This window comes from Bactrocera neohumeralis, chromosome 5, assembly GCF_024586455.1.
Source record: "Bactrocera neohumeralis isolate Rockhampton chromosome 5, APGP_CSIRO_Bneo_wtdbg2-racon-allhic-juicebox.fasta_v2, whole genome shotgun sequence".
NCBI lineage: Eukaryota > Metazoa > Arthropoda > Insecta > Diptera > Tephritidae > Bactrocera > Bactrocera neohumeralis.
This window is the reverse complement of record NC_065922.1, coordinates 42,882,885-42,910,846: the sequence shown is the minus strand read 5'-3', so window position 1 is coordinate 42,910,846 and position 27,962 is coordinate 42,882,885. Positions and strand designations below refer to the sequence as shown.

General features: G+C 37.0%; 1 protein-coding gene across 4 annotated transcripts in view; it reads right to left on the bottom strand.

Moving 5' to 3' along the window:
- Window positions 1–27,962, bottom strand: part of LOC126760570 (uncharacterized) — a 439,995-nt gene that overhangs the window by 389,841 nt on the left and 22,192 nt on the right. For 2 of the 4 annotated variants that reach the window (XR_007667221.1, XM_050476302.1), the window contains exon 2: window positions 333–2,085. Coding sequence is in view for 3 of the 4 variants with exons in the window: in XM_050476302.1 (XP_050332259.1) it covers window positions 333–408 (76 nt within the window). In the remaining variant the exon portion in view is untranslated. Of the gene's footprint in view, window positions 1–332; window positions 2,086–27,962 lie in introns of those variants that run through there. The other 2 variants (XM_050476300.1, XM_050476301.1) reach the window with 1 other exon arrangement.

Genomic DNA, 27,962 nt, shown 5'->3' with positions numbered 1-27,962 from the left:
GCGCAATAACCTTCGCCCGTGGGTTTATACCTTCACATTACTTTACACTTGACTAATTACAAATATAAATCAAGAATTTCAATTGAATTCCTTTCGAACTCATTTCCCCAAGCACACTTTTATCTGTTGCATATCGTGCCGGTTATCACGCCTATCTTAAATACCCACCAATAAACTAGCGATGACAAACTTTATTAAACCAAGAATTGTACTTCATTACTTTTAATTATTATGACTAACAAAGCAGCAGTTAAGCGGGATATTTAGCGAATCCATTAAAGGGCGAAAACAAATAATGATTACAAAATACAAAGACAATGAATGCTACTTACCAAGAACAATGCCCATGGCGAGCAAGAAAAGTGTGAACCAGCGACAGCAATAACTGGAACCCTTGTGCTTCATCATTTGCTCTCAATGGGTTGGCATCACCCACCCAACGCCACAGCCGCCCGAACAAACGCCTTTGGGTACACTTCGAACTTCGAACGACGAATGACGTTGGCACGGCGCGCAGCGAACGACGAACGACAAGCGACAAGCGACGAAGGACAACAAACAGCCAGATGTTTACTATCACAAAATGTCACAAGCGACCGAACGTCAAGCGGACGCTAGCCTACGCGCCACTACTCCGAAACCAAACTATAGAGTCTGCAAAGTTCGACCGACTCTAATGCACACACACTACCGACAATGAGCCCTTTGACAGTGATTTGTTGCTATTCCACTGACGGCAACTTAAAGTGACACCAAGGCGACTATGGCATAAGCTGTCTTACTGGTACCGTCACTTTGCCTGCCACAGCGACTAATACGTTCATTCCTTTGCGCACCGGACCCCAACTGTGTCGTGTCTTTGGTTATTCCTCAAGCTGTTGGTGGCTGCAAGCAAATGCAAATGAAACAGCGTTGCCAATAATGATAGTATGTGTTGTTGTTGTTTTTGTTCTTGTTCAAAATGGGTTTGTTGTTGCTGTTGTTGATGAGAACTGTGAATGAAATTAATTCACTGTGTTGTTGCTGTCGCTGTCTCTGTCTCTGCCTCTGCTGCGACACCACAGTGTGAACAAGTCATTCAATCTGAGCCCCCAAAATCACAAACCAGCAGTTGACCGGCTGATAGGTTGGTCCTGCTGCTTTGCCAAGGCTGTGGGCTGGCTGTTAGCTGGTGATGTGTGTAACTAAATTAGCTCCCTGCTGCTGGCGTAATGATTGAGTTTTTCATGCAATTTATTATACATTTGCTTCGTCGGCGGTTGGTCGCTCCCACGCCTACCGTCCAATGCTATCGTCGTCGTCGGTTGCAGGCCGTTAAAGACCGACTACCACACCGATAGCACTGTGAATTGTTGTCTGCGCTGCGCTGCGCTCGGCTCAGCGGCAATGAGTGTTCCATTTACATTTGACTGCCACGTCGGCTGCCACATGGACTTGCAGCCCATTCGTTTTGTCTTCTACGTTCTGCTGCGTCGTCTTGTTTTGCCTATTTTATTTGTTTTCTGTTTTTATTTTTCCTATTTTATTTTATTTTTTATTTATTTTATTTTATTTTATTCTCGCATCCTTTTGTGTTAACCACAGTGGGCGGCCGGATAACGTCTGTTTCGTGCGCTCGATGGTATAAATTTAATTTAGCACCGATGAGACCACACTTGATGTCTCCACTTTGGTGGCGATTCCCACCTTCTCAGCCTTGCTCGACTGCCACTTATTTTTCACTGTGTTTTTGTTATTTTTATTTGAGCACAAAGCACTGCAATGTTTTTCCTTTTAAGCACTCTACTTATGCTGCTGCTTCCTCTTCTTATCTTTTGTCTTCGACTGTTCTTTACACTTGCCACCAACACTTCGGCGCTGTGAATGAATGACATTTGTCCATTTCATCTATTGTTATTTATATATATATATATATCTTTATATATTACTCGCCCCATTCATTCATTCATTCATTCACTTTAGCACTTAATCATTTATTCATTTAGTTTGTGTGTGTGTGTGTGAATACTCATTCAGCTTGCTGAAAGTACCTCAGGAATTATGGCGCTCATCTATATCGGGCGTTTCATTTGTTGTGTGTCCTGACTAATTTACGCACGTCATTTAAATAAAGATTGGCATAAATAAATTGGCTAAGGCATTTACAGTTATGTAATTTATGTACGTACACTTACATAATATGTGGATGTTTAGTTATACATATAATGTCTGTGTGTATGTGTGTCTGACGTGTAATGAAACACTAATAATCGTGTTAAACGTTTGCAGAGCATATTTGGTCAATTACAGTTAAGTGGTTTTGTGCTGCAATCCCAGGTATGCGTTGTTTATTACTATTTATTTTATTTATTTAGACATTTATTGTCATTTAGACGAGAAATGCTAGTTGATGTGGTTGACTTGATGGTAATAATAAGAAAATATTGTTTGATTTGAATGGGAAATACGAAATAATTTGGAAGAAAAATTACCTAGCATAGTTTTAGGCAAATATCGCGTGTGCTCACAACAGACGGTCAATAAAATCTTTTACTGTTTCATCAAAGATAGAGAAATAATCTGTGATTACTTGGTGGATCTAACATACTATTTCCCGATAAACTCGCAATGGGTTCTAGGACTAATTGATAACCCAGATAAATATGATGAAGATGAACTAGCCAGAGGAAACATCACCCTATACTAGAATAGAGGGTATTTAGTTGAAAATGCCGAATAACCAATGCCGTATGAGGTGGTGCATTATCGCACTTCTTTGTTCAATAAATTCAGACATTGTAAAATTCGAAGAATTAACTTTTACTTCATTCACTGAGTCTCAGTGGAGGCAATCTCTAATTTGCTCAACAAGCAGGCAAACATGGCATATATGGAATATGGGTCGCATATGCCGACTAATAAAATTCAAAAGGACATAAGAACACTAGGAAAAGGGCTTACAGATCACTTTCTAATGGGCAGACATGCCAGCAGCCTGACAACACCATACAATAGCTGCTGTGAAAGCTGTCAGTAGCTGAAAGAAGAAGAGACTATAGAATATATTCCATGAAAATGTATGGTTTTGAAGAAAAAGAGACTATAAAATATCTTCCATGCAAATGTAAGGCTTTATACAAGAAAAGAATTGAAACTATTGGCTCAGGGTTTCTTGAACAAAAACTCAAAAACAAAATTAAAGACAATCCCGAACGAATCGGAAAAGTCCGAAAAAAAGTCCGAACGTAAGTGGTAAGCTTTGCGTGGCCACGAGTGTATATCACATACCGGCTTTTCTAATAAGGATGATATGATTTCATAGTGTTGTTTCGACCATTTTTAATCGGACATGAGCTAATTTTTTTTATTTGTATTCAGTAATGTTTACAATTTCATCAGAGAAAGATATACGCAAGAACAACGTTTTCAAATTATTCAATTCTGTTATTAAAATAATCGTTTTAAATTGCAACTTTTCTTACGCTTTTGCTTTTTTAAGGTCGTAATAATCGTCATTATGCTCAAGTGCCAACAAGACAAAGAACCGCTGAAAATAATGAAAATATTGCTGCCGTCAGGCAAGTGTTGCTGAAGACCGTAATTTGTCAATTCCAAGACTTTCTTTAGAATTAAGGCTGTCTCAAACCACAACCTGGCCTCTTTTAACAAAGGATTTGCACCCATATAAAATTGTTCTCACTCAAGAACTGTAGCCATTGGACCGCAGTAAACGGCGTGAATTTGCTGATTTTGTCTTGGAACAACGTGAAAACTATAACGATTTTTTTAAGAAAATTATCCGCTCGCATTGAGGGTCACTTTCATCTGAGTGGTGTGATTTATTGCTGACACTGTTACGGTCAATGGAGAGCGGTATAGAGCGATGACAATTAACTTTATGTTCGCAATTGGAAAAGTTGGTCTTGAAAAAATCTGGTCCCAACAAGGCTACGTGCCACACAGTACGTGTAACAACCAAATTAATGCCTGAAAAGTTTGGAGTTTCGATTATTTCAAGAAATTGGAACATTTAATGGCCTCCAAGAAATCTAATTTAACACCAATAGACTGGTTCTTGTGTGGTTATTTGAAGACATTGGTCTTTAGCAATAAACTAGATCGAAAATAAATCATATTCTTCTTATTGGAAAACCCTGTTTACTCCCAAAAAAAAAATAATAAATTTCGATTTTTAACTAGTCAGTCGTAGTTGGTTTACTCTAGATCAATGATTAACGATTTTATGTCCCCACAAAAAGTAGTCCAACGGAATCAAATCACATAACTTAGTGTTGGATTGACGAATCCTTTTTTTGATATGACTCAGTAAAAGGACTGTTGGAACCCTTTAGTCCATTAGCATATGGACATTTGATAAGTATGCCCGTGGGAAACACCAAAGTCGGACAGCATTTGCCTGTGACGATCTTCATTGATGTATGGGAAGACTGATGAATGCTTCAAACCATATATGCAATCCAAATATCGCTCTTATGAAGCTACCCGACAAGACGGAGATGTGTTTTATAGCCATTTCATAGAAAGTCATAATTATGGAATTTTTTTAAAATAAATTTCGACGATTTTTAAAACAATTTGCTCAAGTGTATTGTACCTATTTGTTGAAACCAAGTTGTTACTTGTAGGTTAGGATAAACCAGAAAAAATTTTGTGTCTGCAACAAGCATCCCTTTTATTTTGAGAGTTCAAAATTGACCGGGACTGATCCATATAAACTTCGTGTGAAAACCAAATAAATAAAACGTCTTTTCCTAGATTAATAGAACCTTTTTAAATTTCTGTGCGAAGTTTGATGTCCATATGCCAGTTAGTGGGTGTTTGTCAGCTATTTGTTCACGACGGTAAAAGTTTGTCTGGAAATTTTTAATATGGGCAAACATTTTACAACGAATATGCTTGAAATTTCGAAATTTCTAATAATGACATCGGTTTGGTGAGTCTTTTTTTATCACGAATCACAAACACCACTAATTGAGCGGCAAAGACTGAAAGCGAAGGCCGAAAAGTCTAATAATGACATCGGTAAAGCTACAGAAACAGGCTTCAAAATCGTCGCGTTGGCATCAGAGAGATAAGAGAAGCTCTTAACATGTTTTATCGATGGATTCAACACATTTTGGTTAATGTTTTGGTTATAAACTGTGTCAATGCTGGAATGCTCCAGTTATGAGCTGAAACCGGAAAACCAAAATTGGCTGGGCACTGTAGGGAAAATTTGATAAAGCTCTAAAGGAGCCTATTATGAAGGCGTATTTTGTATTTAGATACTAAAAATACTTTTTTTTGCAAAATATTTTTTTAACAAATTTTTTGTTTTTACAAAAGTTTTTTTAACAATTTTTTTCTTTTTACAAAAGTTTTTTTTTTACAAAATATTAGTAATTTTCAAAAGTATGTGTTTAACAAAAATATTTTTTTTATTATTTTTTTTTACAAAATATTTTGTTTTGTTTTTTACAAAAATATTTTTTTTTATATAAATTAAATATTTTCTTTTTTGTTCAAAAAAAAATAAAAATCAGTCCGGATCAAATTTGATCAGATGTATGTATGTAAGTATATGTTTGATTTAAATTTAGCACTTCAAGCGAACTCTAACACTAACAGTGAAAAATGCTAGCAGTAACAATTGCTAGAGTCGGAGAAAATGCTGATTTGTCCAAGTGAGGCCAAGCGAGGTCAACTCAGTGAAATTTGTGGCGTTTTTGGTTACGCTTTAAGTGTAATTGAAATATTTGTGTACATTTTAACAACAAGTTGATTTCGCATTCCAAATTACGCAATAATTGAATACGTGTATACACATGTATCGAAAGAGCTTAAATACGAGCCGAGTACATCGGCATTAATTTACTGCAACTTAAACTATTTTGTCAGCAGCCAAACGAATTCAATTAACCCAAGCATTTACACGGCAAAATTCAACTCGACATATGTATATGTATATGTATGTATGTGTGAGTGCTTGTGCATGTGAATGTAATAAATATTAATTTTGAATATTAAATAAGAGAAAGAGCCAATATGTAAGCTTGCGCAGTTATGCTTCATTGAAACAAAGTGGCAACCATATAAAGGACAAGGAAAACACTTTCCACATTAATCACTAATTGGCAATTATGTGGTTATGAGAGTGAGCATAAAAGCGCACTTCTGCTCATACAAATACACACTTATATTATGAGTGGTTAAATATGTTTGTAAATGTGTGTTTGTGTGTGTGTGTATGAATAAGTAAAAGGGATTTGTGGCAAAGTGGGCAAATAATTAAACCAATTAGTGAGAATGAGGAGCTACAACTTACGAAAATACAGTTACGCAAATGTCTATATATAAATTTATGCTTAAATAGTGCTTGCTCATTTATTTGCCGTTAACTGTATATGTATATAAGTATATCAGCAAACAATATTTAATGGCAATGCTAATGGCAATGCGTCGATAGATGGCGATCAGCACTATGCCACTGCATAAAGCGCAATTAAAACCAAAATAAAACATGAAAAAAACTTTGAATTTGGTTGTACCAAAGCAATAATACCCTTTACAAATAAAAATGTGTCCGTACAAGATATATTGCCCAATAAAAAAGTTTTTCATACAAGGATTTGTGTTTGATTGATCAGTTTGTATGGCAGCTTTATGCTGTAGTCGTCCGATCTGAAAAATTTGTTCGGGGATTGTAGCGATGTCTCGGGAAATAATCTGTGCCTAATTTTGTGAAGATATCTTGTCCAATAAACAAGTTTTTTATACAAGGATTTGTGTTTGATTGATCAGTTTGTATGGGGGCTATATCCCATAGTCGTCCGATCGGTATAATTTTTTCGGGGATTGTAGATATATCTCAGAAAATAAGCTGTACCTAATTTTGTGAAGATATATTTTCAAATAAAACAAGTTTACCATAGAAAGATTGGATTTTGATCGAGCAGTTTGTATGACAGCTATGTGCTATAGTCGCCCGATATCGGCGGTTCCAACACATAAGCAATTCTTTGGGAAGAAAAGAACCCAAACCAAATTTCAGAATGATAACTCAGTAACTGAGGGACGAGTTCGCGTATATACAGAGAGATGGACATGGCTAAAGCCACGCACCTCGTCACGCTGGTCATTTTTATATCCATTTTATAAGGACTTCAATGTTTCCTTCTATGTTTTACAATTTTCGAGGCAAACTGAATATACCCTGTTCAGGGTATAACACAATAAAAGCAGACAAAACCCGAAAATCACCAATATTTAATTATTATGTGCGAAATCGCTTTCATTAAATACGCCCTCACATAGGTTAGCGCTTTAATCTTTCGCCTGGTAATTAAATCGCAATTAAATTCTTACGCATTAAAAATAATTGCATTCAATTTAATTACAACCTAACCACTAAATTGAAATGCCATGCAATGAAATACGCAATGCATACCAATGCAAGTAAATTTCGAAAATTTTTATCACACATGCTGGCTGGCGATAATGCGATAGCATATACTATATGTATTATATTTACATATATGATATAGAAATATGCTCATTAATCACAAAATGCGAAAAAAATTCAAAAAAAGTCACAATCTAAAACAAATTGAAAGCTCATTACGCATTTTCAATAACGCAAAACCCGAAATAAGCAAATAACAAAAAAACATATTGCATACTTTTAGGGGCACATTTTTTTGGTAACGCTGTAAACTGGCAATATCGCTAAAGTTAGCTTAATATATTTATGCCAAACTTTTGCAAACTAACCATTTTTCATAGTACTTAACTATATTAAAAAGCAATATGCTGAAATAATCCGCATTAGGGCGGACCAAGAAGTTGTGTGCGTTTAAAAATTCTTTAAATCGGATTCTTCAATTATTTCTTATAACAGTACACTACTTAAACTTAACGAAAGAAGGAGTGAAAGCAGTGGCATATTCAGATATAGTTTAAGGAGTATCAGGGCTGTTTTATTCCACAATTAGTGAGATTATGGAAAGATCTTTACGAAGGTTCCACCTTTGGCACGTGAATAACGTAGTAAGGATTAACTTTAGTAAGACAGAAATGATGCTGGTTCCGAATAAACTAACTCAATTTCCACTTCCCTAACACTGCTATACATCAAACGAAACTGAAGGGATGTTATAGCCTCTTATACGTGCAATGGGGTACTCAGCTGCTGCTGGCCTTAAAACCGTATGTAGTCATGTAGATGTATACAGCTGTCATTAGAGCAATTCTCACGTATACTATATAACGCTGGTTTAATGGCCAAGAAACAATATAACAAGAGAATATTAGGTGCAGGTGCCAAGAAGTCATGTCCGATTGATGCGCTTACTATGCATCAACTGCCCATAGATGCTTTTAAATGGGTAGTGACAACATTTTCTGCTATAAAAATTAATGAGATTGGTGGTTATAGACATAGCGAAATTCTAAAACAGCTCGTAACTAATCTAAATAAGTCTGACTGCCATAATCCTCCCAAAGTTGTATATCAATAGTTAGTTCCAGGTGAGAATACCCTCTAGACGTGCATGGAGAAGGGAATGACACTATCTCAATCTAAGTCGACAGGTCTAAAATGGACGGCGATGTAGGCAGTTGGGTGTTAGTAACCGGAGCGGACTAGCAAGCCAAGGACTTTCAACTCAGCGCCTTGCCGCGAAATTACTTCAGGAATGTGTTCTGTTGCTACGGCAATAACAACTCTGATTAGCTCGATACGTTTCATCTTTCAAGCGGTAGTACTAGGCATAGAGAAGGTCTATGGTATTCTATTGAACAACTACGGCAGAATACAAACGCCATAACTAGCCTTTACGTCACCAAAGGCTCCATTTGTTCATAATTTGGATTCCCAATTACAGGAACAGTTTCTACAACGAATAGGCTAAGCCTCTCTTGATCAATCTGAGGTTTCTAAGGATCTGCGGATAAAAAAATCATAACGAATATAAGACGAGACGATTGAGAGCATCAATTTGTTTGAACACAACAATGAAATGTGATGTAAAGGTATAAAGTTTTTAGGATAATGTATGAAAATAGCGCATCTAACGCAAATTGAGATCGAAGGGTCTGCTTAGGCTTTGAGAAAATTTTGAGGAGAAACAACTTTTCCACACCTAATCCAATCCTAAAATTGTTGAAGCTTCACCGTATTTTATTTATTTTAAGCACAAAAATACTCAGAAATCGGAAGGTGCTCACTCAATTTTATTAAAATAACTGACACATTTGCCGATATATGCGGTATAAAGTCTAGTGGAAGTTCGAAAAACTTTCTATTATGCATATAGTTGCTAAAGAAATTATTGAACCGTTACGAACCATTTTTGACATACAGTCAGATAAAGATACTCTCCGAATTTACATAATATATCTCACAGATTGACCAATATTTTCGATAGAAATTTCGCATTTGGAACTTTCGACCCATATTCATATCTGGGAAGTTAAATAGTTCGATTTGGATTTTTGGTCATAAAGTTACCTACTTTACATAAACTATTCGGGCAAAGTTTTATCTCGATAAAGTCATTGGGGCTTGATTTGCATTCTGGAAAGTGAAGGAATCAGATGGAATTTAAAACTTTGTACAAGTATATAGGTTGTAGGCGTGTATAATCCGATTGGTGGATTGGTCGAGTAGGTCTTGAGATATGGCTTTTCACCGAAATGTGGTCGGTGCCACGCTCATCGTCCGACTTTAAGCCCGGCTTCTCTTCATTTGAACTTTGATATTATATAATAATAATATTTCGAGTTATTAGGTAATACCCTAATATTATGTGCATGAAAATACTAAGTTTCGCACATCCGTAAGTTTATACCCAATTGTGTATGCTCATACTTACAAATACATAGAAGTACACATACATAGTATACATATGTACAATACATGTGTAACGTCTTTATAATAAATGCATGAAAAATTATGTTCATTGAAAAGCTGCGAAAAGTTTACAAGTAAGTAAATTAAGCCTTCCGCTGTGATCAAACAAAGTTTGGCCAACAATTTCATTTTTGGTTTGCTTTGTTTTTGTATTGTTTTACGGTTGTGCATACCATTAAGTATGATATGTAGGCGAGTAACCAAGTCGCTTTTAACGAGCTTTAGTTTTATTTGCGCCTTAAATTTTTGATATGGCCAAAATGTAATGTGTATAGTGTGGAAAAATTTGCTGTTGTTGTTGTTGTTGTTGTTGGTGGTGCCTGGAAAATTCGACAATTGACGTCGCCGCAAGAATTTCGTACGTAATTAAATGGGCAGTCAAAAGCCGTATGTTTGAGTGTATGTGTGCCAGTGATTACAAGTCAAAAGCACTTTGTTACAGTGGCGGTCGTAAATATTAGCACTGTTAGGAGTGCAATACTTACTAGATATTGTTTGTTTAATATATACTTACTATATTTGTTTGCTAGTTCAGGTTTTATTTTCCTCGGTGTGGAATATTTTTGGAAGTTAACAAATCTCAATTAGTTAATTGCCTTGAATATTATGATTTTCAAGGATCTTTTCAGCATTATAGAAGTTATCAAGACAAACTTGAATGAAAGTCATCAAAAGTAAACGACATTTTTACACGAGCTCTCTCTCTTTGATGTAATGAAACGCAATATTTCGGTGAATGTATGGAGGAATAACCGAGCTATCTTGAAATGAGGTAGAGGTACTAATCTTTGCATAAGGTAATATGGACTAAATATGGCTGAAATCGGTCCTTATCTTTGAAAACTACTAGGTAGCTAGCATAGTTTTCTTCTATCTAGCCATTTTTCAACCATAATGTAAGTTTTAGTTAAGTGCTTACCCAAATTGAAGAAAGTCCTTCCATAGTCAAAGCGTGGTCAAATATTTAACAGAGGTTTAAGCAACGAGATTGTAGCATTAATATTTTTGTAATATTTCTAATCTTCATACATCCACTTATAAAAGCCACTCTACCCACAATTATATCAACACCAATATGCTGACGGATATTATATAAAACAAAAAAAAAATATATTTATTTCCATGTTTATATAATTCCGCATAAATGTTATTCCCCTGGGATATTTCTTAATTATAATAAAGATAAACAAGGCGCTGATGAAATGACCGCATAATTAAATGAATGCTACCTCAGCATTAATGCGAAAATGTGTGTGTAAGCCACACATATGTATATAGTAAATACATGTGAATAGACTTGTAAGTACCCTATAGGAAAGCATAGCGTGGTTAGATAAAATAAGATTGTGGAACTCGAGCTTTACGTCAAATGTAAGCCAGCTTGTTGTAGATGTGGATTAATGGCGCAAAAGCTGCTCACTCGTTGATATAATATTTATGTACCGGTATCGCTTTATGGCATCTCCAATAACATGAAGTAGGTTAATTAGGTTGAACAGGTGAAATTGATGTTTTGAAGTAACTCAGTATCGATTCTTAAGTGTGTATATACAAGAAAATCGTTTATTAAAGACAACGTAAGGGTCTAGAATAAGTTCCAATAAGTAGCAATTCTATAGCCGCTACATTAACCACAACAACAGCAGCTAAACACGGTGTCTATAACCTCTAATCCTTATACTTTCCACATCAACAAAATATTGTTAATTTATCAAGATTCTTATCAAGTAAAAATGCTTTTGACATGCTTTCGAAATGAAAAAAAAAAAATTGAAAAATAAAAAGCTTAAGGACAGAAAAAGCAGATTTCTGTTTTTTTTTGGTAAAAAGCATTGTCAAGAGTATTTGTCATCTTAACAACTTATCAAGTAAATTGTTTTTCATAACACTGCATATAAAATTGTTGATAAATTGCCAATATTGATAAATTAGCAAGACGTTAAAGTGATAAAGATGAGATTATTGTTTTTACTATGGTCGATAATTGAAAAAAATATATTTTGAAATATTCATAACAAAACTGAAGATTGTTTCATCAAAATTCTGTTCAATAAGAAGAGTAATAATATTTATGTCCATATAACCGATACATAACCTATTGGTACTTTTTTAAATGCTTCTAGGTGTTACAAATATTTCTCAACTGTTTCTCGTATGAAACCAAAATCTCTAATTGTTTATAAATATGCATATCTAATTAAATTAACTAAACATGTGGAAACCTTTATTCAAAATATCTCATCATAATTAACTTTACTCTCTATCGTGCGACTTCTTCGATCTACTGATGGAGAAAATAATTCGAGCTGCGGAGCTCAATCCAGCAGGTGCAGTCTTCTATAAGAGTGTACAGCTGCTGGCATACGACGATATGATATTAATATGGTTGGCCTCGACATACGCGTCGTTAGTTCTGCTATCTGGACTATCAGACTGGATAAGGAAACGAAACAAATGGGTCTGGTGGTGAACGAGGGCAAGACGAAATATTTTCCATCATCAAAAAAATAGTCGTCGCACTCGCGACTTGGCTCCCACATCGCTGTTGATAGTCATAACTTCGAAGACTTAGATAATTTCGTCTATCTTGGAACCAGCATAGACACCAACAACAACGTCATCTTCGAAATCCAATGCAGAATAAATCCTGCCAATACGCTCTTCATCGGACTGAGTAGGTAATTGAGAAGTGAAGTCCTTTCTTAACAATCAACAAGTCACTCATCATGCCCGTCCTGCTGTATAAGGGATGACCGATGACAGCATCTGATGAGTCGGCGTTACGAGAAAGTTTATGCGGCAGATTTATAGTACTTTTCGCATTGGAAACGGCGAATGCCGCAGTCTATGGAACGGTGAGCTGTACGAGATATTTGACGGCATTGACATAGTTCAGCGAATTAAGAAACAGCGGCTACGCTGGCTAGGTCATGTCGTCCGAATGGATGAAAACCTACAGCTTTGAGAGTATTCGACGCAGGACCCACTGGGGGAAGCAGAGAGAGAAGAAGACTTTCACACCGTTGGAAAGGCCAGGTGGAGAAGGGCCTGGCTGCACTTGGAATTTACAACTGGCGCCAAAAAGTGAAAAGGTAGAACGCCTGGCGCGCTGTTGGAGACTCGGTTATAACCAAGTAAGCGGTGTGAAGAAGAACTAACTACACTCACTGCTTATGAGACAATATTGTATTTTTGTGCCCTGAACAGGAAAGTTTGCAATACCCACAGGAAACTGCGGAAACCCTATACAATTTTTCGAGCTGAGTCTATTTAGCCATACCCGTCTATATACTTAGTTTTATACTAACCAGTTCCAAAGTTTTTGAGATATCAAACTGAAATTTTGCATACGTCCTTTATTTCTCAAGTAACTGCTTTTTCGTCGGTATCAACTTACTATGGCATATATGGTATGTAGTTGTAATACAAGACGATCCAAATAAAGTTCTTGTTTGCAAATTTGTTTCTTTGTATTATAGGGTCGGTGCAACAGAGGTTAACGTGTTTTTTTTTATCAATTTAACTAAAGCGTTTAAAATATGTGGCAACGCTTCTGCAAAATTCTTATGTTTTTTAATGAAATCGTTCTTAACTGTTGTGATGTATGTGAACTGATGAATATGCTATAAATTTTTTTTCAATTTAATGAAGGAATTATAAAAATATGGCAATGCTTCTCAAATATGCATATCTTCAATTAAATATTTTCTCAAGCCCGCGAATTTAGTTTGAAGGAAATATTTTAATATTTCATTTAATGTAGAGGTTTTAATTAACAAATTTAAGTGAGTGGCAACCCTTTTCAAAAATGTGTTCAACCATAAGCTATTTTAAGCTTCGTTTATTTTGATTACAATTTTATAGGTGTGTTTTAATTTATCAGCTTTGTGAAAGAAATATTTCAAATATGTGGCAACACTTTTTGAGATTTGTATCTTATTTTCCCATATTCTTTTTCCTGCTTTAAATTTCTTTTTTTGTTTATAATTTGAAAATTTTGTAAATATGTGCCAACACTGTTTGCGATTTTTTATTTTATTTTGTCTTTCTTCTTCTATTTTTTTTTTTTTATTTTTGCTTACAATTTTCAAATAGATGCAACCCGTACATATTTCAGCGTTAAACTAACCAGGTTTGGCACGGAACCGTTTTCCGTTTTCCCAGCGGTGACGCTTAGTTATGCGACTAAGGAATTTGTCTGCAGGGCATCTATAGTGTTAACATTATATTATACATGATTTCAATGCATGTATATATATATGTATATGTATGTTTGTATGTAGCTATGTGTTTGCTTATACCCCTGTGCACTTGTTTGTTTGCGGCAAGTGGCAGAAGGGCAAATCTGAGGCTAGCGCAAAGCAAAGGCCACCGCTGTGTGCATGTCCTCTGTGGTTGCCATGAGTACATGGCGGCGTTGAAACGTGAATACTCTTTGTTAATGAGTGACACAACAACAATAGCAATGACGGTAACTAGGTACAACACAAGCGGAGCAGAAGGTCAAAATCAGCGTAATGGCAGGTCTTAAGAGGGAGCGTCTACAAACAAATAATAAAAGTTTTTGAGTGGAGAAAGTGAATGGAATTGATATATGTATGTATGTATGTATATGAAAATACTATCTAACTGATACATAACTAGTATATACATACATATGTGTATATACATATGTGTAGCACTTTTAACATGTATGTGTAGCAGGCAATCAGCTTAGCTTCTATTTGAAGTAGTTGAGTGCTTTAAAGCTTCGGAAGTGCTTTGATGAAAGTCACGTCACCTTCATTGATTTTGCTTCAATATTATTGATGAAAGCCATTAAAAATATTAAATTTACCAAGGATTAAGAGGTTTGTTATATACTCGTATAAGTGTTAGTGTAGTAGCGCCAAGTCACCCGGTATAACACTTCGAGTGTGAAACTTTTGAAGTGCACAGCTGTCATAAATATTGCATGAATTCGTACATTTTCGAAGCAAAGTGCTGTGCGAGTAAACTTTTCGCAAGAAATATTAAATATTACGAAAGTGCATTGAAAATGCAAAAAGACAAGCGCTGCTTCAGTGGAGATTCTCTAGTTTCGCAGGATTTTATTTTTGTACTTATGTATATCTTCGTATTTTGAGTATCGTTTTAAGAAATCAAAAAAATATTTCGTAGCAAAAGCTTTCATTTGAAAAGTTTCGTCACCTATATAATTGTATCAGTATTGACTCACTCTTTTTTCGTTTTCGTCAAATGTAGGGATGCCTTCATCGTAACAGCGCCTTTTAAACGCTGAATATGGATTAACGTATATTTCAAAATACTTGAATCCTTCGGTGTCTGTTGAGAAATAGGTCCACCTGGTGTTATTCGATAATATCTTATTTGACTTCAGAAGGCGAATAATTATTTTGTAATAATAGACATTATGTACAGGGTGGCACTCAAAGTGTAACCTACTTCAGACCGTTCGCGCAGCTGTCGCACAGGCATTAGCTGTTTAAAAATTTGCTGAATGACAGTTCGGAGTATTGTTCACAAGTGTACAAAAGCGTTTTGCCAAAAGTGATCAGCGAGGGAATTCAAACGTAATAGTGCGATTGCTTTATATTTAGCTGGAAAATCACAGCCAGCAATTATTCGTGAGCTCAAACACCTTAATGTGAAGAAAGTCTTTTTTTATCGCACCATCACTTGTTACAATGATACTGGTAGCATCGCAAAACCCCATGGAGGTGGTCATCAAAATACTGCAAAGTCACGTGATATGGTTCGGAAAGTGAAGAAGCGACTTGAGCGTGAAAGAGCTGAAAATATCCGACCACAGCATCTTAAGTATATTGAAAAATGAGCTCAAGGTTAAGCCTTACAAGTACCAAAAGGCCCATGATCTCACACCGAAGCAGCAACCCTTGAGAGAGCGAAAGGCCCAGCGGTCATTCACACCGACGAAAAGCAAATGGTTTGGGCCGCTGTCACCGCACGTCAAAGCCTATTATGAGAGACCATGGACGTTTCAACAAGACTCAGCAGTCTGACTGAACCAAGAATGGCTTTGGCTCTCGAATTCACAGATGCGAATCCAATGGGTTATTCTCTCTGAGCCATTTTGGAGAGCAAGGTCCGAAGTAAAAAATATACCAGTCTCGAGATGTTGAAGAAAGCCATTGTCCGTGAGTGGGCCAAAATACCGGCAAGTCACATTCGGGCAGCTTGCGATTCGTTTTTTGACCGTCTCAAGGCCCTAGTTAAGGCAAAAGGTGGTCATATCGAGCAAAAGTGAATTGGTACTGAATTTATGATTATTTTCACATATTTTGTACTTTAAAATAAATAAAAATAATTTTCCAAACCGACTTTATGGCTTTTGTAATTGGTTACACTTCGAGTGCCGGGCACTGTAAAAAAAGCCCTCTAAAAGTCTCAAAAAATATCGTTTTCCGAAAAGTGTTGTTATAGTTGACGTTCATTCAATACTTGTTCCAATCTCCTGCATTGTCCATTGTAGCCTCACATCTTTGATAACAACTTGCAACTAAATTATCCGCATACTCCACAGGAAGCGACCACCAGTTATGTCGAAAATCTTTGAAATCTTTTGTTCACGTTAAATGTTTGCTTAAAAGTTTGGCTTTCATTAACCCAAGCATTTGATTTTGGATTGGAGGCTAGTGCCTGTGATGGCCATCCGTGAGCAGAGAAGTAGCCATACACATACACCTTTTGGGGTACTTAACACTCTTTTGATCAAATGTTTATTCTTTCCTTAGCCAAGGACATCTCATGGGTTAGAAAAATACAAAAGCTAACTCATCCGTAAATATTATGTTACTTTGCTCCAATCACGGTCGATGCTTTCCTACGACGAATGAAACCTTTTTCCAATATATGTTTTTGAAAGTAGGTGTTTGTTTACAGTACAGCTGATTTGATGCCATTTTCAACATATTTTTTCGACATCTATTGACAAAATACGAAAAGAGTTTTTCGACTACCCAATAAATAATTTTTTGTGCCACTTAAGGGTGTCATTTTTTCATAAATTACTTTATCAACATGTCCAGAAGATGGTAGCAAACTGAGTTTTAAAAATTCGAAGTTCTTTAAAAGATGGAACAGTTAGAAGAATAAGCACTTCAGTTGTTGTTTAAGCGAACTTGAAGCTTAAAACGCGTTTTCTCAAAAATATGTTTATCAAACTTTCCTTCATCGTATCTCAAAATCGGCTTAACCGAATGACATTTATTATCAATAAAAAAAAAAAACACAAACATAAAACACCTCTTTAAAGATTCTTATGGAGTTTTGTGATACAGGTTTTACTCAATATGCCATATACCATAAAGGTGAAAAGTGATAAAAAGTAAATACTCTTTCGGCCCAACAGGACTAAATAAGAAAATTCCCGAAATAAGCCCAACATTTTTATTTTGAATGCTGACTAAGGTTGTGCTTAGACAGCGCTTTCTTGAAACGAGTTTTTTCACTACTACAGTTCAATCAGGCCTATCAGTTTATCTTTAAAAGCGTTTTTCTTGCCGCAGCGTTTACTCAGAGACAAACGATCCGATCACCATCAACATTTTTCGACATTTCTTATAGTTTTCCATACAATTCCCTACCAGTTTTTCGATCTAATCAAAAATCGAATTTTGTCAGACTGATAACAACCAAAATTGCGGAAAATTTGGGTTTTGAAAAAATATACTGGCAGAGAATTCTACTTTTTTGTCGTGTGATTAGTTTCAAGTATTTATTGGTTAGTATCACTCGGTAAATAATTTTCATTAATCTTTTCGTTCTCAAAACACAGTCGAGTCTACCTAAACTATTCTTACGAATTTTTTTTATTTCAAATATATTTTATACTACAACAACACCGATAACAAAGGCTAACCTATCATTATTAGTGGGACTCTTAACAGGCCACTGTCCTATTGGCCTACATGCGGTAAGAATGGATATCTTACCAGATGCTGACTGCAGAAGCTGTTTGGAAGAGGATGCGGTAGAAACAAGCCAGCACTTCCTGCTTGACTGTCCCGCGTTTGGGAGGTCAAGACTTAGACACTTGCGGGCGCATACCTTTGGACATCCCACCGAACTCGCGGGTGTTGAAGTTAAGCGTCTGTGTAACTATGTATTGGCTACAAAGCGCTTCGCCAATCTATAAGTCCGAACACGGGAGTACTTTTTCAATGGCATCACAAAGGACTACATTATTAGTATACGTGTGATCTTTGATCAGCCATCTAACCCAACCTAACCTAACACTAAAAACAAGATAAACATAAACACTACTTATACCAAGTTAAGTAGATTATCTCACTAATCTACGGGATTTAGCAAGACGCCGGCGTGCAAAAATTACACTTGTTAATCTTAGCATCGAAAAGATTAGCGATTCGGATTCAGTGTCATCTGTTTGTTGGTAGGAAAATTTTTCCCACAAACACAGGTGATTTTGACACAAAAAGAGAAAAAAATAAAAACAAACAAATAAATGAAAGCAAATGCATCTGAATTCACCTGGCAATCGGCTGCCTAAATCACAACATGCGTCCATTATTTCCATTAAATGGAAGATGTTTAAAATAAGACGACTTTTATAACAAAATACGACACTACAATGTTTTCTTGTGTTGTTAAAAATTTTTTAATGTCAGAAACAGCTGTTTTATCAATTTCCAACGGCAGTGAAGACAGTCTAGATTAGTGAATAGATTAAATGTAATTTAATCACTTAAAATTTTGATCGGAACATGGTATTACATGAAATCTAGCACTAAACGGATTTCTCTTGTTGAGCAAGTTTGAAGTTTTAGTAACTTTGTTTATTTTTTTTTTCAAAGTAAAAGAATAAAGAGTACACCATTAATTTTAATAGTAAGCGCTATCACACCTGAGCTAAGTTAAATAACGCATCCAAATGTACACAGTCTGCGTCTGACTAAGAAGTAGTGCATTTGAGTTCTAATCTAACCTCAAAAATATAAAAAAACAGTATTTTTGTTGGTGACTAAGGCTAATCGAGGCATGTAAATCTTTGGAGTATATTTTTGAACAAGAAAAAAACGCTTCTGACTTATCAGCTATACCAAATATATGTATGTAAGTATAATTTTCCGTTCCTTTGTAGCATTTCTTAATTATTAAAGATATCCTTGCCCTTTTGCATTTATAAGCTCCTTCATTGGGAATTCCAACCGAATGCTGCTTAGCCGGTTCACACAGTTATGAAGCTTTAAAACTGCTTTATATTTATGGAAACGGCGACATACATACATATGTATCACCACATTGACTTCCGCAAATGATTTTACTTTCTTCATATTTTATGCCACAATTATCCGCACAATGCCAGGACCACAATAAATACCAGCTGAGCGATCAAATGCAGTCGCATGCATTGCATTTCTATTTCTAACTAATAAATACAGTTAATTTGCTGAATATTAAATAACGCACTTATAGTTTAAAGTGCTAATAAAAGAATCTCTTTGACTGCCAAGAAAGTGCACAGGCAGCGCGTGCACACAGCTGTGCACTTGTATTCATAGTTGTACTTGTATTTTGTGTTTTGTATTTCCATTTGTATTTAATACATAAATGAATATAAACGAGCAGCACACACAAGCCTTGCCCAGATTCCCAGTTGAATAACGGCAATAGACAAAGAGCGAAAAACCGGCATATTTACGGCTTGCTACTGCTCCAAGCAGCCTTTAACGGCATATATTCAATAGTTTCAAATATGAAAAGCATGACAAGGATAAAGGAAAAAGCTTACCCCCTTTTGACTGCCATTGAGCTTTTTGCCTTTTCACTTGTTTGCACAGGCAGCCCTCCAATATCCGACTAGATTTGAATAAATTAGAGGGGTCCATTTGAAAGTGGCCTCGGAAACCGCAGCACTTGCGGTACTGCTGTTGTTGTTGGCAAAAGTGATAAATTTCTGGTTTAAGTACTGTTAAGTGAAAGTGTTGTTTGGAAAATTTCCAATGCGTCTGAGAAAAGCCAATATACAATTAACCGAACGGTGGATGGTCGGATGTGAGCGGTGTAAGGCGCGTGTAGCACCTTTAGTCTTTTAGCCTGTTGTTGTAGCTAGCGAGAAAGTAATGTTTTTAAGACACTCAACTTCATTATCCTCTTAACCGTTATACTTAAATGAGCAGAGTTTAATTAGTGCTTTTAAGTTTGGAAAAAACGCACGAAGTGTGTCGAAAAAGGAAAATGAAAGAAGGTTTCGGAAATTGTGCGTATTTGCATAATTATGTCTGTCTTCGCTGCGTAGAGGGACAGCCAAGTTTTTTATGGCGAACGTGCATGGTATGTACAGGTAAAGGGTACTTCGATAGGAATTTTTAAATTTTGCTCTTAGTTGTATTTAAACACATTTGAATGAATGAATCCACGCCCAGTTTCTTGTCTAGCAGGGCTTTTTCACCATATATTTGATTTGGTGTCCTTATTTCTTAACATTATTGTAACTCTGGAGGGGCCTTGGAAATCTGGTGGCTTTCAGGTTATAACAATATCAGTATGATTGAAGAGCTTAATTTTTCCATTTGACTATACCATATATGGCTAGGTGATTAAAAGTGGTCGATTAAACTTGGTCAAAGTTCAATGGCATTTTGGAGAGGTTCTTTCGGGCTCCAAATTGTGTATTAAACATGGACTTACTGGCTGTTTCAAGCTTACTGCTTTTAATTCTGAAATATCGCCTTTTTAGGCTGCCACAATAGCTGAGTTGCTTAATGCAGGCAGTACTTTCTAAAACAAGGAACTGACCTAAAATTTTGGAGAATACCTTTCTAAAGTCATTTCAGTTTTTTTATTAATATGTTCTTCCTACTTTGGTAAATGTCTTTATTTGAAACGTTTTTATAAAGTAACGGCTGATCCACGTAGAAGTACTTTATTCAATAGCAGCCGTAGCTGAGAGTGTACACGAAGACCGTGGGGAGTCGATTCGGCTCCATTCGTAACAATTCGGACTGACGTGTGGAGCGACTTGGCGTATTCTACGTCCAGTTCTTAAACTGAAAGAGTACAAAATGCAGCTTGTGCAAGGACTAAAGCCGTACGACCTTCCAAAGCAGCATCGCTTCGTTCTATGGGCTCTTGAAAAGCTACAAATAGATCCGACGTTTTCGAGTCAAATTTTTTCAGTGATATGGTCCATTTCTAAAAAGGGGGGTCTCTCATCCGAGGCTGGTTGTAGCTCATCACTGGGGGTGTTTTACGTAAAAACAGCGCACAACAAAGAAGATTCCAGCTTTATTTCGCCTTCGAAAACGGATGTTCTTAGGCTACCCAAGGATACTTGGTCAAAGACCGGAAGTAGTGAGCTGCTTGAGCCATGTTAACTCGGTATAAGGGAACTGTGGGACATATTTAAAAACTCCTTACGTACATGAAAAACCATTGGTTTTCGGAAAGTGCAAAAGAACGCTGGTACGACGAGGAGTGCCGTGTCGCAGCAATGGCGATCGACCACTACACGTGCGGGATGGGATAATACCGAGAGTTGAAAGGGAAGCGAGACGCATTTGTAGACAGAAGAAGAAAGAGGCTGAAATGCGTGAGTTGAAAGCTTGATATCTGGCCGACAGGGGTAATGCTCGAAAATTCTACAAAAATGCGGCGGCTTACGGAAGTTTTCAAGCCCGGAGCCGAATTCCGTAAGAACCCCAAAGGTGATCTAGTCACTGATGCCCAGAGCATACTTAAATTATGGAGGGAACACTTCTCCAGCCTGCTGAATGGCAGTGAACGCACAACACCAGGAGAAGGAGAACCCGATTAAATCGATGACGATGGAGCTAACGTTCCAGTGAAGATATCGAATAGCAATTGCCCGCCTGAAGAACAACAAAGCGGCAGGGGTCGACGGATTGCCGGCCGAGCTATTCAAACACGGCGGCGAAGAACTGATAAGGTGCATACATCAGCTTCTTTGTAAAATATGGTCGGGCGAAAGCATGCCCAACGATTGGAACTTAAGTGTGCTATGCCCAACCCATAAAAAAATCTGCGCCAACTACCGTGGGATTAGTCTCCTCAACATCGCATATAAGGTTCTATCGAGCGTATTGTGTGAAAGATTAAAGCCCACCGTCAACCTGGCAAATCAACAACCGACCAGATATTCACCATGCGCCAAATCTTGGAAAAGACCCGTGAAAGGAGAATCGACACACACCACCTCTTCAGCACGAAAAGGAGCTGCCTTTATGCCGCGATGTCTGAATTTGGTATCCCCGCAAAACTAATACGGCTGTGTAAACTGACGTTGAGTAACACCAAAAGCTCCGTCAGGATCGGGAAGGACCTCTCCGAGCCGTTCGATACCAAACGAGGTTTCAGACAAGGCGATTCCCTATCGAATGCGACTTTTTCAACCTGCTTTTGGAGAAAATAGTTCGAGCCGCAGAACTAAATAGAGAAGGTACCATCTTCTATAAGAGTGTACAGCTGTTGGCGTATGCCGATGATATTGATATCACACCCGCGCCGTTAGTTCTGCTTTCTCCAGGCTGACGTAGCGTGACAAGGAAGCACAGAAAATGGGTCTGGCAGTGAACGAGGGCAAGACGAAATATCTCCTGTCATCAAACAAACAGTCGTCGCATTCGCGACTTGGCTCTCACGTCACTGTTGACAGCCATAACTTTGAAGTCGTAGATAATTTCGTCTATCTTGGAACCAGCGTAAACACCACCAACAATGTCAGCCTTGAAATCCAACGCAGGATAACTCTTGCCAACAGGTGCTACTTCGGACTGAGTAGGCAATTGAGAAGCAAAGTCCTCTCTCGACAAACAAAAACCAAACTCTATAAGTCGCTCATAATTCCCGTCCTGCTGTATGGTGCAGAGTCTTGGACGATGTCAACAACGAATGAGTCGACGTTGCGAGTTTTCGAGAGAAAAGTTCTGCGAAAGATTTATGGTCCTTTGCGCGTTAGCCACGGCGAATACCGCATTCGATGGAACGATGAGCTGTACGAGATATACGACGACATCGACATAGTTCAGCGAATTAAAAGACAGCGGCTACGCTGGCTAGGTCATGTTGTCCGGATGGACGAAAACACTCCAGCTCTGAAAATATTCGACGCAGTACCCGCCGGGGGAAGCAGAGGAAGAGGAAGACCTCCACTCCGTTGGAAGGACCAAGTGGAGAAGGACCTGGCTTCGCTTGGAATATCCAATTGGCGCCACGTAGCGAAAAGAAGAAACGACTGGCGCGCTGTTGTTAACTCGGCTCTAATCGCGTATCAGTGTCTACGCCAATTAAGAAGAAGATGGTCCATTTCTGGCTCAAAGTGTATAAAAAGAAGCAAACAAAGAGATACAAGAGCTGTTATTTCATCCAGAAAAAACAACGATTTGGTGTGGTTTGTGGGCCGGTGGGAACCTGGGTCCATATTCATATCAAAATTCATGCCGGTAAGAACGTAACAGTCAATGGCGACCGATATTTAATGTCTGAAATTGAACATCGTGATCTCGGCGACATTTGGTTCCAGCTCACATATCGCACCAATCAATAATTTCACGTTTTGTGCCGGTCGATTGGCCATCAAGATCGTGTGATATCACACCCTTAGACCTTTTCCGATGGGGATATGTAAAGTCTAAAGTATATGCGAACAAGCCCGCTTTAATTCAGGCCTTCGAGCAATTTATCTCGTATTTCATCCGCCAGTTACCAGTTAAAATTCTCGAACGAGTCATCGAAATTTGGACTCAAAGGAGTTTTTTTGAATAAAACAAAAACAGTTTGGGTTATCAATAAAATTCTTTTGTCCTGTAAAATACATTTGATGCCATTATGTATGAAACTCGATTTCTTTCTCATGGCCGCCACGGGCACGCTAGCAGAAGTCCAGACTCTGAACTCAATTTTCGACGGCTTTCACGAATAAATCAGTCGATACTGCTGCAATTTCACATTCGATATTGGTATAAAGTTCAACAATCGTCGCTGGCTTATTGGTATATACCACAGAGTTGACGTAGCTCCACAGAAAATAGTCTTATGGCGTCAAATCGCATGATCGAGACGTCCAATGGACTGGGCCATTTCGTGAGATAACACGTTCAACAAACTTGGTTTTCAATAAATGTCGCCGTCCTTTTGGAACCACATATTGTCCAAGTCCATATCATCCAATTCGGACCAAAAATATTTGGTTATCATTGAACGGTAGCGATTCCCTTTCACAATAACCTGCTGGTATTAATCATCATGGAAGAAGTACGGCCCAATGACGCTACCAGCTTATAAACCACACCAAACTGTAACTTTTTCGGAATGCAATGCTGACTCATGGAGTACGTGTGGGTTGCTGCCTGACTAATAATGCATATTTTGCTTATTGACGAAATCATTCAGCCAGAAATGAATCTCATCGCTGAAGATGATTTTTCGTTGAAAATCCGGATCATTTTCAAGTTGTTGCTCAGCCCAATTCACGAACATACGACGATTCTGGTGGTCAAGCGGATTCAGTTCTTGCGCCAATTTGATCTTGTAAAGATGTTTGCCAAGATCTTTTCACAAAATTTGCCATAACGACGTCACAGAGATGCCCAACACTTGAGAACGACGTTTGGGAGACTGATTTGTGTCGTCCTCAATTGATGCGCTAGCGGCAGCAATATTTTCAACACTTTGTACTGTGCCTGTGGATTCAAATTTTTCCACTAGATGCTCAATTGTTGATCTGACAGGACGTAGTATTCTTAAAGTTGAGATCATTCGTTGTTGGATGGTATACCTTTTCATAATGGAAAGGCTTACTGAAGAGCGGGGAAAAATATGACGTCGTTTATTGTTCCTAGCGGTCTACCTTTGTAGCGTAGTTTTAAAAAAGACCCGTTGTGTTGTCTTTACTTTGATAAATGTCTTTATTTGAAGAACTTTTATCAATTATTATACCCTGAACAGGGTATATTAAGTTTGTCACGATGTTTGTAACACCCAGAAAGAAGCGTCGGAGACCCTATAAAGTATATATATAAATGATCAGTATGTTGAGCTGAGTCGATTTAACCATGTCCGTCTGTCTGTCAGTTCGTCCGTCCGTCTGTATATATACGAACTAGTCCCTCAGTTATTAAGATATCCTTTTGAAATCTTGCAAACATCATTTTCTCTTCAAGAAGCTGCTCATTTGTCGGAAGTGTCGATATCGGACCACTATAACATATAGCTGCCATACAAACTGAACGATCGGAATCAAGTTTTTGTATGGAAAACTTTCACATTTGGCAATGTATCTTCACCAAATTTGGTATGGATTATTTTCTAAGGCAACAATGTAATCTTCGAAGAAATTGGTCAGATCGGTTAACTATAGCATATAGCTACCATACAAGCTGAACACATAGTTACTAAAAGAAATGCACCTGTGAAGGGTATATTAGCTTATTATCCGAAGTTAACGTTTTTTCTTGTTTTTTGCATATATATTTTTTAATAATAACCAGTGTTACCAGCGTGAAACACCCTTTATCATGCAATTAAGAGGACAGTTAAAGATATGAATAGGAACATCAAATGAGCGTGAATATGCGCAAAAACATTTAATATCAAATTATGCTGTAATGTATTCACACACGAGTATGTTTGTGTGTATACATATATAGACTGTACTTATGTATACGTATGCACGTTGGCATGTATGAATGTGTGCTGCTACTTGTATTCACTGAAGTGTTGGTGTGCGTAAAAATTAATGGCGCACGTGGCCTCGTACCCTAATTCGATTGTAAATGCTGCCGAGAAAAATGCGAGAATATGCATTTGTTCAGATATAAAATACATATAGTATATATATACATGTATGTTGTCTAGAAATGCAGTCATTCATACGCATACGAGTGCGCAAGCTTGTGAGCTCTGATATTTGCAAGTCATTTTATTTGGTCTCAACTTTATGTTGACATCCCCAATAATTATTTTCACATGAATTAAATGCAAATGCGAACTGCATATGAATGACAATAATCCGGCGAAGCAACTAGATATGTTTGCATGTATGTGTGTTGGTAGCAAGAGCTGTTAATAGTGCACTCGTCAAAGTGAATCTTAACTAAGGAAGTAGGAAAAATATGGAGTCCGTGCAGTAAGATTACAGAAATTTTTAATTCAAGTCATTTAGGGTGGCTGAAGTTGTATTATTAAGCTTTTACCGTTACTTCAGTTTTTTTCAGATTCTGCAAAGCGGAGTTACTACCCACTTCAGATGCCCTTTCAAAGAGGAGGCACTTATAAACTTCTACTAAGATGGAATTACGAAGAGCCTTAGGGTGAGAGTCGCCTGAGTGAGCATAATTTCTGTAAAGTAGAAATTAATTAAAAAAGTCAATGAGGCTGTGAAATCGGAATGATAGCAAAAGCCGTAAAAAATGAGGTGCTTAAGAGTTAAAAGTAGGGAATAGACCTGCTTTACTAGGGAAACTCTTTTACCATGCTATTTGGGTTGACATACGAGCTTAAAGAGAAATCAATTGTAGCTTAAATCATACTCAGGAAGCGGAAAGTAATTACATATACATATTTACAATAAATTCAAATTTTTATTAAGGTAATTCCGTTCCGTATGGTATATGCACTTTATCTAAAGTTAAAATGTAATCTTAAGCTCTTACCGCTCTTTTTTTAACATTTCTCTTCAGTAAGGTTTGCCATTTTGTTTGGTTTGGAGGATGGAGTCATGTGTAGAAGTTCACGCAAGTGAGGAAAGTTCTCTGATCGCCATTCACTTGGAAGTGGCCAGAAACGATTCTTTTACATATGGCTCAAGCAGCTCACGACTTCCGGTCTTTGACCAAGTATCCTCTGGGTAGCCTTAGAACATATGTTTGAACACAGAGCGAAAAATACCACTCAAAATTGATAAGATTGTCTTCATGAACAGGTTTTGGGCTGAGAGGTGGACCGGACGTGAGAAATGAAAAAAAAAATATATTAAGAATGCCCTTTGGGTTTCCTCAGAAATTCACTTGCGTTTTTTTCTTTTAGGCGAGGGACTTGAACAGACTTGATACGGACCCTTAGACCTTTTCCGATGGGATCTAAGGAATAGGAATACAAATGAATGGCTCGTTTTCTTCTCTTACATATGCAATCAGAATTGAATTAAATATTTTAATAGTCGCTAATTATAGCGGTATTTTGCTTTTTTTTAATTTTATTCGAGCAGAAAATTAGAAGCTTCTTATTTTTGCAATTCATATACATAGTTCTAGTTTCAATTCAACAAGCAGCGAGTGTGGGTGAAAGTGAAAATTATTTGTAATTATTATTTGATCAATTTCTAGTGGTTTTAAACTATAAATATGGACTAGACAGATATTGATATGGTTCTATTCTATTGTTTCGTCGAAAAAAGACCGTTTTTCGTGAATTTTTCTTAGAAAAAATTATTGCTGTAGGTTTATTTTACTTATTATTATATGAAAGTACAACATTTGGAGGATACTTAAAAAAAGTTTTATCGAAAAATAGCGAGGAATAACGGATTTATAGTCGATCTCTGCAGGCACCTCGAAAAAAAGTTTTTGTGCGGTGACCAGCCTACAGCATCACTGGATCATCTGAAACCAAAAAATCAAAATGCTTTCTTTAGTTTATTAGTTTATCTTTCAATTGACGTCGAGTTTTTTTTTTTTAATTTTTCAATTTTTTAATTTTTGGTACCATTTTCAAGCCAAACTAACGATTTTAGACCAAAAAATCGAAATTGTAAAATTCTTAGAAATTAAAATTTTTGGAAAAACTCGACGTCATTCGAGAGCTATATATATATATGTAGAATATTTGTACAAAATTTCAAAACGATCGATGCAGTAGTTTTTTCTGTAGGCTGGTCACCGACTTTAAAAATGACATATTTGGGAAAATCGATTCAAAGTTTTGTACACTCAGTGCAGGTAGCTGGAGGGCGCGCAAACCTACATATGTTAGAGGTACCGTTATTCAACCTGCTGTAACTTCGTTAGTTTTTTTCCGAATGACCTAAAACTTTAACACAATATTCTTGAGATGTTGATGGTTCAGAAAAAAA